At 42.8% G+C, this 14,029-nt stretch overlaps 2 protein-coding genes across 4 annotated transcripts; one reads left to right on the top strand and one right to left on the bottom strand.

Annotated features, from left to right (window-relative positions):
- Positions 1-1,441: 1,441 nt before the first annotated feature.
- On the top strand, positions 1,442-11,255 carry LOC124030887. Of its 2 annotated transcripts, none has more exons than XM_046342031.1 (4): positions 1,442-1,905; positions 2,687-2,874; positions 3,072-3,454; positions 3,538-11,255. In XM_046342031.1, the coding sequence occupies exons 2-4, from the start codon at positions 2,712-2,714 to the stop codon at positions 3,715-3,717; spliced, it is 726 nt and encodes a 241-aa protein (XP_046197987.1). In that variant the 5' UTR covers positions 1,442-1,905; positions 2,687-2,711; the 3' UTR covers positions 3,718-11,255. The 2 variants fall into 2 exon arrangements, with proteins under 2 accessions (XP_046197987.1, XP_046197989.1); XM_046342033.1 differs by having other exon boundaries at positions 1,456-1,905; positions 2,746-2,874.
- Positions 4,321-12,489, bottom strand: LOC124030853 (NGFI-A-binding protein 2-like). Of its 2 annotated transcripts, XM_046342012.1 has the most exons (8): positions 12,241-12,486; positions 11,945-12,078; positions 10,259-11,176; positions 9,984-10,117; positions 9,225-9,276; positions 8,443-8,557; positions 7,445-7,630; positions 4,321-5,839 (listed from the first exon to the last, which is right to left on the bottom strand). In XM_046342012.1, exons 1-8 carry the CDS (start codon positions 12,308-12,310, stop codon positions 5,742-5,744), a joined length of 1,707 nt encoding a protein of 568 aa, XP_046197968.1. In that variant the 5' UTR covers positions 12,311-12,486; the 3' UTR covers positions 4,321-5,741. The 2 variants fall into 2 exon arrangements, with proteins under 2 accessions (XP_046197968.1, XP_046197973.1); XM_046342017.1 differs by lacking the exon at positions 7,445-7,630 and having other exon boundaries at positions 12,241-12,489.
- Between the last annotated feature and the right edge of the window lie 1,540 nt (positions 12,490-14,029).

The raw sequence follows: 14,029 nt of genomic DNA, 5'->3' as shown, positions 1-14,029 counted from the left end.
TGAACATGTTTCATTCATTATTTGAGGCTTAATTGATTGTATTGATGTATTATATTAAGTTAAAATAAGTGTTCATTCAGTATTGTTGTAATTGTCATTATTACAAATTGAAAAAATAGTCAGATTTAATAGGTATCGGCGTTGAAAAATCATAATCGGTCGACCTCTAATCTCAACATCAACTTTTTAGAGGACAATGCATGAATCAGGCCTTCATGGTCAAATTGCTGCAAAGAAACCATTACTAAAGGACATCAATAAGAACAAGAGACTTGCTTGGGCCAAGAAACACAAGCAATTGACATTAGACCAGTGGAAATCTGTCCTTTGGTCTGATGAGTCAGTTTGAGATTTTTGGTTCCAATCGCCATGTCTAGGTGAATGGATCATCTCTGCATGTGTAGTTCCCACTATGAAGCACGGAGGAGGAGGTTGTGGGGGTGCTTTGCTGGTGACACCGTCAGTGATTTTATTTAGAAGTCAAGACACACTTAACCAGCATGGCTACCACAGCATTCTGCAGCTATAAGCCATCCCATCTGGTTTGCGCTTTGTGGGACTATCATTTGTTTTTCAACAGGACAATTACCCAACACACCTCCAGGCTGTATAAGGGCTATTTGACCAAGAAGGAGAGTGATGGAGTGCTGCATCGGATGACCCGGCCTCCACAATCACCCGACCTCAACCCAATTGAGATGGTTTGAGATTATTTGGACCACAGAGTGAAGGAAAAGCAGCCAACAACTCCTTCAAGACTGTTGGAAAAGCATTCCAGGTGAAGCTGGTTGAGAGAATGCAAAGGGTGCAAAGGGTGGCTACTTTGAAGAGTCAAAAATAATGTCTACTCATGCCAGTTTACTAATCACTGGGTCTGACTACCTACATTACGCACACTTGGCATCACTTCTCTGATTACCTCCCCTATATGTCACTCCCTTAGTTCCATTCTCCAGGCAGTATTGGTTGCGTTTCATGTCCAGTCGCTACTCTTGTCTTGGTTTACTACATGATTCCATATGTGTTATTTAATTGTTTATGTCTTCACTATTATTCTACAATGCAGAATATAGTAAAAAATAAAGGAAACCCTTTGAATGATTAGGTGTGTCTAAACTTTTGACTGGTACTGTATATCAATCTATATAAAGAAAGAGAAGCTTAGTCCTGACACCCGAGAGATGCATTTCTTTATTTCAGATGGCTGTTGCGGCTACTATACAGATATAGACGTACAGGAGGCTAATTCGTTTTGATCAGAATGTTTTTTTATAAAGATAAGCATTATATTGTTAGATTATATGAGTAACTCTGGTAGGCCTCAAACTGACTTACTCACCTTAAATTCAACTGACGGAGTCAGTTGGAGTGCCGCGACACTGCCTTCAGGAAGTTTACCTAGGACACTCCTGACCTGCAAACCAACATTTTATTTCATAATTGGTTCAAATTAGGTTACGGTAAGAGTCAGTTTTACATGGGTATCCTGATCGAGATTCCCTAAAAACACACCTCTTGCATACAACTACGACCGGAAGTGGCTTTTTTTCGTAGCAGGTTTGGGGAATTTACGCAGCAGGTTAGGATAATTCGATTCCTAACCTGCTATAAAAAGTAACTATATCGAAGTTGCGTGTCCTTATCTTATACTCTGCCTTTTCCCTGCAATAACTCAACTTCTCTGTTGTGCGCCTCTCATTGAAAGTTCAACAATGATCCGGTTAATGGTATTCACAAGAACTGTTTACGAAGAACAACTTTTCCTGTTCCTGTTTCGGGGTTGATTTTGTTTCACTGGTAGGCTACAATCAACATTCGGACAAGTCCTCTGCCTCTTCTCAAGATATGAAAGCGTGTTCAACGTGATTTCCCGTTGTGTCATTGAGAAAGACCACTCGTATGAACGTAAGTTATATTAAACTTCACCTTTGTCAGTTTAAGGGCGTCCACGCCTTAAATGCCTGTACCAAAATGATCCGAGTTGGCCTTATCTCATAATAAATTCAATCAATGAAAACAAAGTATGAAACTAGGGGAACAACATGCTTTGTTTTCAACAATTGCAGTATGTTATTTAACGTTTAATGGACAGTCAATAGTATATGCAGGTTTTCAAATACAGCTCTAAGTTTTCGCAAAAATCATATGCACTTCAACATGTGAATGAAGTAGTGATTTGTAGGCTGGCTGTATCAAACACGAATGAAACTTTTACATTCCTTTATTATAAAGCCTGTACAAGATATTTAATGGAATTGCCCGTATTTTCCTGTTCTGTTATGAATGCTTTCTGTTTTATGAAGTGTATTATGAGTTCCTGTACAGTTTACAATTCTCTTCACAAATAGAATATGCCTCTTGAAAAAGACACGTGATTTTATTATGCCTGAAAATCAGTTGTATTTAGTACATTTAGAGCCAGGTATTTTTAGTTATACTGTAAAACGTGTTCAGTGATTTCTGTGTTTGACTTTGGACATAGACCCACAGATGTTTTGTATGATAGGGCCCCATTCTCTCCCCTCGACTTGGTTCCCTTTTTCCTTATCACTTCCTTCTTTAGACTCAAGTTGAGGGAGGGAAACTAGACCTTGCACACAACTGACGATAGCATAACATGCTATATAGTATGTTACTCTCACAGGAGCAAAGGTCTCACCACAACATTTATTTTTTGGACTCAAAGGTGATCATTTTTCACGTACATTGTAATGTACGGGTCTCTTTTTCACTGGCTTTGTGAAGATCCCTATGCTGCTGAGATGGAGGAGGCGTACACAGAGCTGTACAGGGAGTTCCTCCGACTGCGCTCGCTATGTCTGAAGCAGGCTGCTCTACTCCAGCAACTCACAGAGACACTGAGGAGACAGCGAGGTCACTCCCATCTCCTTTTTATATCATAAGAAATTATATGCTTCTCATACATGCCTGTTCTGCAGGTTCTTTGTGTTACGATGAATGCCAAAATCTGGGAATTCAGTGCGTACTGTATATACAATATCAATTAATCTACTAGGCTACAATACAGTCAAGATGTTTGACAGACTTATAAGATCTGGTTCCTTCCTTAGGAGAAGCCCCTGTTCCTGATGGACAACTCAGCGTAATGGCACCAATCCCAGTCCAGTGCACCCAGGGTGGCCTGGGGTCTCTCCCTGCACGGCCAGAAACCCCAATGGTACCAACACACAACCCTGCTGCACACCGTGGCGGTATAGTCCTATCTGGGGCTTTTGGCTCACTCTCTGATCTCCTGGAGGGGGATTTGGGCAGACTACGGCTGGACTTTGCTCATCCAGGGACAGAAAGGAATGCGGTCCTCAAAGCCGCTCCCCTCAGGCCTCTGGATCTACCTGGGGGTAATAATGGAGAGGTGGCACCCTCCAGTGTCTCTGGGGACTCGAAGCAAGCAGGTCGATTTTGGGTTGATGATACGACCCGACAAATGTTCCGGGTAGGTTTCTCCCCTTGAATTCATATTTAAATGTTTTATTAGACTTAATCATTTGACTAGTCACCCCCACCCTCCCCCCTTAGATGCCCTCGGCTTGTGGCTCCTTCTTGGACAGTGAATTCCTGAGCCAGACCGGGGGAATGATGCTGATGTCAGAGGTGGCAATGCAGTCTCAGGTGTGTGACTTCTGCAATGCTGTGTTCCCTGGCTACACCACCACCAGGGGAGACTTCCTGCGCCACCTCCACACACACATCAGCTAAAACTCTGGTTCCATGTTGATTCAACATCATTGCATAGATTTTTGGGGGTTGAAATGACATGGAAACAATGTTGATTCAACAAGTTTTTTCCCCAGAGGGTTATTTTGTTGCCACAGTGATCAGTAATTTGCGCCATGGGCCCTGGTCAAAAGTAGTACACTATATCATAGGGTGCTATTTGGGATGCAGCCTTGGTCTTTAACAATCAAAGCAGCGACGCAAAAGCACACAGCAGAACTCCTCAACGAGCCACCAGATTGTCAGCTATATCTCGCTATATTTAGTCTGCTCTCATCATGGTGGTGGGGGGGGTGCACTCACATGGAGTGAAAAGAGGTTGACATCACAGATACAGGTGAGTCATGCAAGCATCGTTTGTACAGGATTAGCACTCAGCACAGAACTGGAAGGAACAAACAACTTGACGGCGGTGATGGTGGTGGTGATATTGGGGGAAGAGTGGGAATGTCTGTTTGGACTTAGTGCTTTTCTATTAGTTCCCTAATTGCTGGCAGCATCTGAATGACGAAGGCTTATTCAGCCTTATCGTACATTTGACTCTCATGCTCCGTCAAAAGGAGTGCAACAAATGGGGCCACAAGATTAAAACAATAAAATAACGTTTATTGAGATTTAACAAAATAAATAATCTTCTGTTCAACATAACAAACTGAGGTTGTTTAATGCTTGTGAGGCAGGAGGTTACAGTTTAGGTACCTCATGGTAATAATATGTGCATCCCAAATTGCATTATATTTCCTCTATAGAGCACCACCTTTAACCAGAGCCATATGGGCCCTGGTCAAAAGTAGTTCATTATATAGGATATTGGGATGCAGAAAATGAAATGTCCTTGATTCATCCTGATTTCCTAATCATCCAAACACCTTTTCAACATTCATACCCAGTAACATCTGATGTTTTCTTAATTAAAAAAAAAACAGTTAAATTATCCCAAACTCCATTGTCAAAGAATTTAGTGTTTAATATGACAAACATACTGTATAAAAAAAAAAAACATTGGGAGATGATCATTCGTCATTGTTATCCAAGTAATTGCCTCAAGTAAGAGTTATGCAAATGGTTGTTGCTTGTAAATTATTGTTGCTTGTTTAAGCCTAAAGTTAAATCAAAGAATGTTGAGTTCACCAATAAATCTAATCTAAGGGCTCAATAATATTAACATATTAACATCCAAACCCACCTCTCCAAAAGAACAGTCTCAGTGGGTGTAAGTGACACTTGCTGCAGTATTGGGAGGAAAAGGCCTCTGAACCTGATTATCGTCTCTGTACACATATTTCTGTTTATCATCTAACTATCAAACGGTCAACACTCGAACGAGTGGCACTTTGCAATCCAAGCTTTAACGGCAGTGTCATTACAGATACTTATCCTCATCACAAGTCCTTTCTCAGTTACAACCTTGTATCAACAGAACATAAATAGCACCAAAAGTTAGTCATGATATCAACATTTTGCATCCATTGTCCCGGGGGAGGAGGGGATTATGTTCATAGGGGACAAACTGAGACATTGTCACATTATGTGACAAACCTCCCACAGTTGTATAAGTGTTACAGTAGTCCTGTGGAGATGTGGCTAATGCTGTTTGGAGGGTTTGGGCACACTATATACAGAGGTAAAGTTGTAGAGCACCGGTTTCTCAATTTCAGTACTGGAGGGCTGTAGTATTTGCAGGTTTAGGATGTGTTGCCTCTGCCTGAACCACCCGATTCAGCCAATTGTGGGTTCTGCCCAAATCACACCTTATTCCCTATATCATGCACAGCTTTTGACCAGGGTTCTGATGAAAAGTAGGGCACTATGTAGGGTACCATTTAGGATGTAGATTTGATATAGATTGGAAAGATGTATTCCCCGTCCCCTCCCCCATCCCTGTACTACTACTGTTAGTGGTTTAAGTACAGATGGAAAGCCTGCTGAGTTTGGCCCTCCAGGATTTAAGGTGATGAGAAGCAGGGTTGTTGATGGGTTCTCAGGATGATGAGTTGTTGGTTTCACTACTTTCCCCCTTGGTCCGAGTCATCTTTGGTGCTGCCAGGGCTGCTGCTCCTGCACACTGCTACTGAGCTCCTCCTCTCCGCCTTAGCCTCAAAGTCTGGAAGAGGAAAGATGAGGGCTGTTAGCCTATATGCCCGACTGAGACAATATAATGACAATACATTATTACTCCCCCTGAACCTTTGAGTGCTTGCTATGGTCAACTGTACACCAATTAATGCATATTAGATTGGTTAGGGTCATAACTTTTACGAGTACTTCACTTACTCAAAGTAATAAAACTGGAAATACAACAACACTATTCAACTATGGTAGCAAACTTTAATATTTGAAATGGAATATTAAATGTCAAGTGTTTTGTCTGACAGAATGAGAGCCCACCTACAGGCTAATAGGATAACACTGTAGAGGGCATAGGTGCAGTTAAAGTTTGGTCAGAGGAGACAGGTCGTGTTGAGTGAGTGAAACAGAAAAGGAGAAGGAAACCAAGGTGAGTGATAAGAACAAAGGACGACGGTGGGGAAGTGAGAGGGAGACCGACGTCATAGAGAGATGAAATGGTTGTTTTTCCCCCTCTGCTTACTTCTTAAGTAGAGGGAGAGGGAGAAAAAAAGCCTGTGCCATTTCCCTGCCCACAGGTTTTTATTTTTGTTCTCTGTCGCTCGGTGAGTCAATGCAACGCCCCTCCAATTACAGCCCACTCCTTCGCCCCCTCTCTCCATCCATCCCGCCCTTCAGCCCACATGCCTAACACTGACGTCAGCCGAGGGGGGGGGTCTGTTTCTACCACCCCACAGCACTTCCTCTGCCACTCCCGCTATCATTCTCTCTTCCTCCCACTCAATCTCCCTGTATCTTTTCCACCCTGCCTACTGTGACAGCCTAGTGCTAGGGCACAGTAGTTTTATTAACATCTGAATGGCTGTACCTTTAACATTTTAATGATGCGTGATAAGGTGTGACAGGAAAGGGTTAAGTACAATAATTTGATGTGTCATCAGTTATTTACATACGCTACTCGACCTCATGGCAATTTGACTGTATTGACATCCATGTCAATTTTCAGTATGGTTTGTAGCTGATAGGCTACCTCCTCGCCTCTCTATCCCCCAACTAATTTTCCTTCTTTCTCTCTTCTCCAGTCCCAGCTAGTTAGAACTCAGACCTGGCTAGTGGGAGGAATCACAATAGAGATTCTGACTCACTTGGGTTCAAACCGAAGATCCTTGAAACAGTCTTTAAATGACTGTAGCAAAACTCTCTGGCCTTTTAGCCCTACCTCAGTTTCTACTTGTTATCAATGTAAACGATACTGGCTACAGGGACAGTATGTTAAAGTGATAGTTCACTTCAAAATTTAAGTTTGTTAAAAAGATTCAGGCCTCGAAAGTGGTTTAATATCAGGATGAGTCAATGTCCCACGCCATCTGTTGCGTAGCTCTAGTGAGATTTGGCTGTATGTCTCAATCTCAAATTAATGGTTAAGATAGGCACCGTTTAAAAACAATGAAATGAGACGGTGCGTATATCCTATTCATTTGAGATTGAGACGTAGCCGAATCTACACAAAAAAATGTGAGACAGCGTCATCTCAACATCACAAAAACCTTTTAGTCTTAATTTTTCAGGCCTATCACTTTAAGAGTGTTAGTATGATAACTCTTGGATGATAATGTTTGTAAGCCATTATTCAGAAAGTCACCTGTGGTGTGTGTCCCCTCTGACCTAAGGCTGACCTTGCCAGCACGGTCATGTGACACCATCCTAGCCAATCGCAGCCCCTCATCCATGAGCGTTTGTTGCATGAGTTGGCGATTCCAGTTGGCAGGTATGGAGGTGTCGGTGGGGGGGCGGGGTGATGGAGATTGGTTGCACTGTGAGCCTACGTCTAAGACAGACAAGGTTAGGTGTGAATGCCATTTTGAACCAATCAAATATAGGTGCTTCTTGACAAGGCTGACTTTGCGTCCCAAATGGCACCCAATTCCCCATAGACCAAAACCGACACGTGTGCAACTATGGGGCAAAAAAAAATGGGGTTGGCATAGATTGTTGACAAAATGTAAATACATTTTAGTCTCCAAATGTTTATTAAAAACAAATTAATTTGCACAATGAGCACTTGTCTCTCAAATACATAGTTAGTTGTTGATTCGCTAGCTAGCGAATTTTAGCTATATTAGCATAGACATGAGTCAAAACGCCTCAAAATAATACACGGTATCAATAACAAGATACATAGAGCTGAAACAAGCCACTTACAATTCTCCATATGGCAGCTTCTTGTCATTGTTGCTAGTTATTTGACTGTTCAGAATCATAACACCACATGGCCTTCTGCCTCATCGATGCGCACATTTTTTGTGACGATGTCAGCCAACCTATTGGGCTACGGTCAAAAATAATACACTATATAGGGAATAGGTTGCCATTTGGGACACAGCCTGACACTACAGAAAACATGAACTATTTGGGCTTGATTATAAATGGTGCTTTAAAGTCAGTGGGGCTCTGACATTTACAGAAACACATAAAGAATGTCTGGGAATGGAATGTGATTAAGTGACACTGTACAAGATCAGTGCTAAATGTGTTCAACAATTACTGTATATAGTGTACATGCTAGACTTACTTGACTTAAGCTGATATATAGGCTAGTGTTACTAAGAAATAATATTTGGATCTGGACACCGTACATACCTTGTGTTAGGCTGTCCAGACTCTCTCCTGATAGGCTGTCCTCGTCAGCCCTCTGGGACATGCCCTCTGACCCCTCAACACCATGGAGGGAAGACACACACTCTGACACTATCACCTGAAACACACACACTTAACCATTAAATACACAAAACATCTCAAACACACACTTCCACACTCACCTGAAACACACACCAAAACGTAATATTGTGTGTCTTACAATGCAATTACTACTGAAAAGTACCTATGGTATAAATTGATTTATGAACTGGGTGGGTGGTTCGAGCCCTGAATGTTGATTTGCTGACAGCTGTGGTATATCAGACAGTATAACATGGGTATGACAAAACATTTATTTTTACTGCTCTAATTACGTTGGTAACCAGTTTATAATAGCAATAAAGCATCTCGGGGGTTTGTGATATATGGCCATTAAACCACGGTTAAGGGCTGTGTCCAGGCACTTCGCTTTGTGTCATGCCTAAGAAAGCCCTTAGCCATGGTATATTGGCCATATAACACACCTCCTCGGGCCTTATTGCTAAAATATTGTAAAGGACTAATTTAATTGTAGCCATGGTATAAATTACAGGATATAAATTATTGCAATTTATTGCCATTACAGCTCATTCATTGTCTATCAATGCCGTATCCAATACATTACCAATATTATGTTGACAAAACAGCTTGTGTACACCCACAATAACACATTTAAACAAGAGTGAGAGAGTTTGGTATAGTTTTATTCTTTTCTGTTAGGGGTTCAGAGACTTAAGCCCACTCACCTCATTTTTTATTCTCTTTTGGGATGGTAAGCTGCAGTCATCTGCACCTGATCTGTAATAAGAGAAGGTATAATAAAGTAAGAAGGCAGTAAAAGAATAGCAAACCTCTTGTGCAAACTCCAGGATTCAGTTGGTCCTGCTTTGTTCATTAGCAAGTAGTAGCTCACTATATCCAATTACAATATAAAAACTGATGTCGAGTAACCAAACCTCGAGGCTATTTGTGACTAAAAGTAAACACATACATTATTCATTGAGTTTGAAAGATATGTTTTTGTTATTGATTATATGAGAAGCTTGAGTATTTGAATGTGCTTTCATTGTGTTGGTTACACAGTATGACTTTGTTTTTAAGCTGATGCACTGACTGCAGTGCTGTCTGACTAATAGCATGACCTTGGCTAGGCTTAGCTATGTGTACTGTGGGAGTTCCCAGCTTTCCCTCTGTTCTATACGCCCACCTCACTTCGCCCCTATGCTGCCTGCAACCACATAGTAGTTTCTCTACGATCATATCTTGTTGAGAAAAGGAATCATTTATGCTCAAGGCAAAGCAGAGCATAACATTTTAATTTCTAATATCGTAACTATTTGGGTTTCTTTCTGCATCCCAAATGGCACCCTATTCCCTATGTAGTGCACTACTTTTGACCAGGGCCCATAGGGGATAAAACTTAGTTATAGAGGAAGAGACAGGGGTGGGATGGTCATCAGATTGGGGTAGGGAAGACCTTAAACTGCGCAGGCTCGTGCCCTTACCTGGCATGCTTGAGTGTGGAGGTGTAGGCACATTCTCTCGCCACCTGTCTAGCCAATGAGAAGAGCTCTACCCGTCTAAGAAGCAGAGCGTTGTCACGCATACAGAACTGTGCAGCCGCTTCATTGATGATCAGCTGAACATGAGGAGGACATAAAATAAGGGGAAAGAGAATGTTAGAATGATATGAACAGCATGATAAAAAGAAGACACGGCTCAAGCCTCACACATACCTGTACACAGAGACCTCTAATAGTAGAAACACTGATGCCCTTACCTCGTGATGTGTGAGCTGCTTGCCCTCCCTCCTCTTGGAGTCGAAGCGGCCGTAGATGAGGCTGTACTTACGGATCTCCTCCTCTTTGGCCACATCCTGGGGTGCCATCTTGAAGATGTGGCCCACAGTCTTGGCCATCTTCTTGTTCATCCTCAGCAGTGTCTTCACCTCTCTGGGGTCTGACCTGGGTAGGGTCCTCAGGAGCCTGTCCACGCTCTCCCCAACTGCCTGCGCCGTCTCCCCATCCAGCTGGCCCCCGGGCCAGGCCGAGAGGGCTGCCGGGGAGAGAGATGAGGAGGAGGCCGGGGGCGTGGAGGGACCTGGGGGACGAGGGGGGAGCAGAGGTGGGCTGGGCTGCTCCTCGTCCACCCCTGAGGCTGAGGCGCTGTTCCCGTCCTGTTCAGGGCTGAGCCAGTGGGGGTCCATTGGGGACAGCTTGTCCCTGTAGTGTGTGTCCTGGGGCTGCGGTGAGGCCTGGGAGCAGGGGCTTCTGGGGCTCCCACTGTGCATAGGGGTGAGGCATGCCCTGTCCTCTCTGTCACACGGTGACCCCGGCTGCCCGTTGCTCAGGGACTTCCTGAGTCCTCCGGCAGCAGTCCCGCTAGCACCCGTCCCATCAACCTTGAACAGAGGGATTCCCCCCAGGGGTACGTTGGCCAGGGGCTGGTTGAAGAGGGCTGGGTTGGCCGCCCAGTCGCGGAGGGCCTTCTGCAGACGGCGCACGTGCAGTGGCTTGGTCGCCATGCCGACCAGCGCCATGATTTCCAAGAACTCATCCTCTGCAGCCTCACAGAGCTGCTGCACGTCGTCGCCACCCTGCTGGATGAAGGTGTCGTAGTAGGCCAGCAGGTTGGCCCTCTGTAGCACCCGGTACAGTTGCAGCTCGCCCAGCGTGCGTGGCAGAGACATGGCGCAGGACTGGAGGTGGGAAAGAAGGAACAGACCGGAGGAGAGTTACTCAAGAGTCTTAAGTTTTAATAAATGGCTTATCAATCAATGGAAGGAGTATTGTGTTGTGTGTCCAGAATGCTTTATTCATTTGTTTGCCAAATGGTATAATCTATATGTATTGTTATTTCAGGTTGTTTTCTTTGGAATGTTAGCAATTTTCTACCAATCTTTTTGTGGTGTGGTAACAACTGCTGTGATGCTATATCTGGGAACAGATGTCTCATATAAGAACACCTAAAGTCCATATCCATCAGATGTCTTATATAAGAAGATAATGTCAATATCTTTACATTTTTTTAACCAAAATTACTAAATTAGAGACTTATACTCCAATAGCCTACTTTTCCTGATGGTATATTATTATTGGTGGTAATCTTTGGCAACATTTCACATGTGGGTGCCCAACCCTTTATACCTCAAATATGCAGGATGTGTACGCATGGTATTATTGGGGAAATGTAGGCCTACAGTTTAGAAATGCACAATTTTGTATCTCTTATTCAAGTTGTGATAATTAAAAATAGTTTGACTCTTATGAGACCCGAATTTGATAGTTCATATAACGCACAAAGCGATGGTTACGAAAACAATCATTGAAAAAACTATGACAATAGTATAACGCGCACATCCGTCCAAGCCCAATACCAGTCAATGCATATATCTATGGAATTACACACGCATGTAAAATGTAATATTTCAGCATAAAACATTTAAATGACTAATGTAATCTCTTACCTCGTCCACGTCGTCCGACGGCTGGATTGGCAGAGGGGACCCGCGCTCACTGAGTGACCGAGTGGTGTCTCCAGCAACAGAATCCAGTTTTCGCGCAATATGTGCCGCCTCGTAATAGGCTCGATTATTGAATGCTAAAGGTAAATGAGCAAAAGCCTTATGGTTATCTCACTTTTAACCTTGTCGAAAGTCCCATTCAATCCCGTTAAATTGTTATCAATGAAAGGGCTGAGACAACAAAAAAAGAAACTGTGATCAACAGAGCTATTGTACACAGCCTATTGTAAATACCTTACATTGATTTGTATAATCGCTCTCTTTCCCTGTACAATCGTTTTCTTTCTCACTTCGGAGTGGTGTTGTCATCAGCTAAATCCCTGAGCATATCGTAACTCGTCTGGATTCGTTAGCAGATATCCTCCCCTGACGAACCGTATTGGTTGCTGGCTGCCTTTTTGCTGGTTGTGTGGGTGCGAGAAACCTGGGGGCGGACTGCAGCACGCCATCTGACCGAAAAAGAGCTTTCCTCTCCCGGTAGAGAGGCGGCTTTCAAATTGGAGATGTGGGAGGCGGGGGCTTGAAAGGCTGAGGTTTGTTATTAACCCTTTCATTTTCCGATTTTGTCTGCCCACTTCGCAATAAGATGCACCTGTCTAAGCCTATTCAATACAAACTGAGGACCACATAGGCTACCATTCTGGTCAGTCACATAAATGTGTGAGGTGGGCTGTATGATACCCTATGCTGATAATAGCATAACCTTCGATTTAATTAATCTAACATTTATTGCACTAGATCAGTTATTCATATTGGGTGCTGTTTCACAGATACATCGTATTGATATACAGCGCAGTTGTATAAACAAAATGGACATACAGTAATAGCCTTGTGCGGCAGAATCATCAAGTGGGTGGCAAGTGGTGAAGGACTGTTTCCGATCGGTTGGGTAGATTCTCTGCATGACGCATAAGATAGGGGATTCCCCAATGATGCAACAGGCATCACTGTGAATTTGATGTACAGTAGTCCTACAGCGTTGTAGGTTTGTTGTGATAAATAGGCTATCTTAAATTAATTGAACAAAATCCGAAGTTAATTTTGCGTAAATTAATGGCATTTAGGCTCCAACATATCTGGCCATGGTTGTTTTGATTGGTTTAACTTGGGACGAATTGGTTAAATGGTTTATGTTGAGTAGGCCTATATGTTCACCACAGCTGTGTGATTTTGCACAAAGAACCATTGTCTATGTGTCCTTCGGGTCACCACGTAGGCGTTGAAGCATGCTGACACACGTTCTATCTGCGCCCTCTCAACCAAATAAGCAATCTTTTTTAAGTTATCAAATGCTGTGTGTGTGAAAAGAAAGTCTAGATTATTAATGAAAACTAAGCTTCACTATTTATACTAGGCTGAATAATTTATATTAGGCCTACAGTCCATTCGGGAAAGTATTCAGACCCCTTCCCCTTTTCCACATTTTGTTACCTTACATCCTTATTCTAAAATGGATTACATTTTTCCACCTCTCATCAATCTACACAAAATACTCCATAATGACAAAGTGAAAACTGTTTTTTAGATATTTTTGCTAATTTATAAAAATGGTAAAACAAATACCTTATTTACATAAGTATTCAGACCCTTTGCTATAAGACTTGAAATTGAGCTCAGGTGCATCCTGTTTCCATTGATCATCCTTGAGATGTTTCTACAACTTGATTGGAGTCCACCTGTGGTAAATTCAATTGATTGGACATGATTTGGAAAGGCACACACCTGTCTATATAAGGTCACACAGTTGACAGTGCATGCCATAGAAAAATCAAGCCATGATATTGAAGGAATTGTCTGTATAGCTCTGAGACAGGATTGTATCGAGGCCCAGATCTCGGGAAGGGAAACAAAAAATATCTGCAACATTGAAGATCCCCAAGAACACAGTGGCCATCACTTCCTAGAGCTGTCCGCTTGGCCAAACTGAGCAATCAGGGGAGAAGGGCCTTGGTCAGGGAGGTGACAAAGAACCCGATGGTCACTCTGAGAGAGCTCTAGAGTTCCTCTGTGGAGATGGGAAAACTTTCC

This window comes from Oncorhynchus gorbuscha, linkage group LG03 (assembly GCF_021184085.1).
Source record: "Oncorhynchus gorbuscha isolate QuinsamMale2020 ecotype Even-year linkage group LG03, OgorEven_v1.0, whole genome shotgun sequence".
In the NCBI taxonomy this organism is placed as follows: domain Eukaryota; kingdom Metazoa; phylum Chordata; class Actinopteri; order Salmoniformes; family Salmonidae; genus Oncorhynchus; species Oncorhynchus gorbuscha.
Note: the sequence above shows the minus strand (reverse complement) of the source record. Positions and strands in the feature narration are given on the sequence as shown.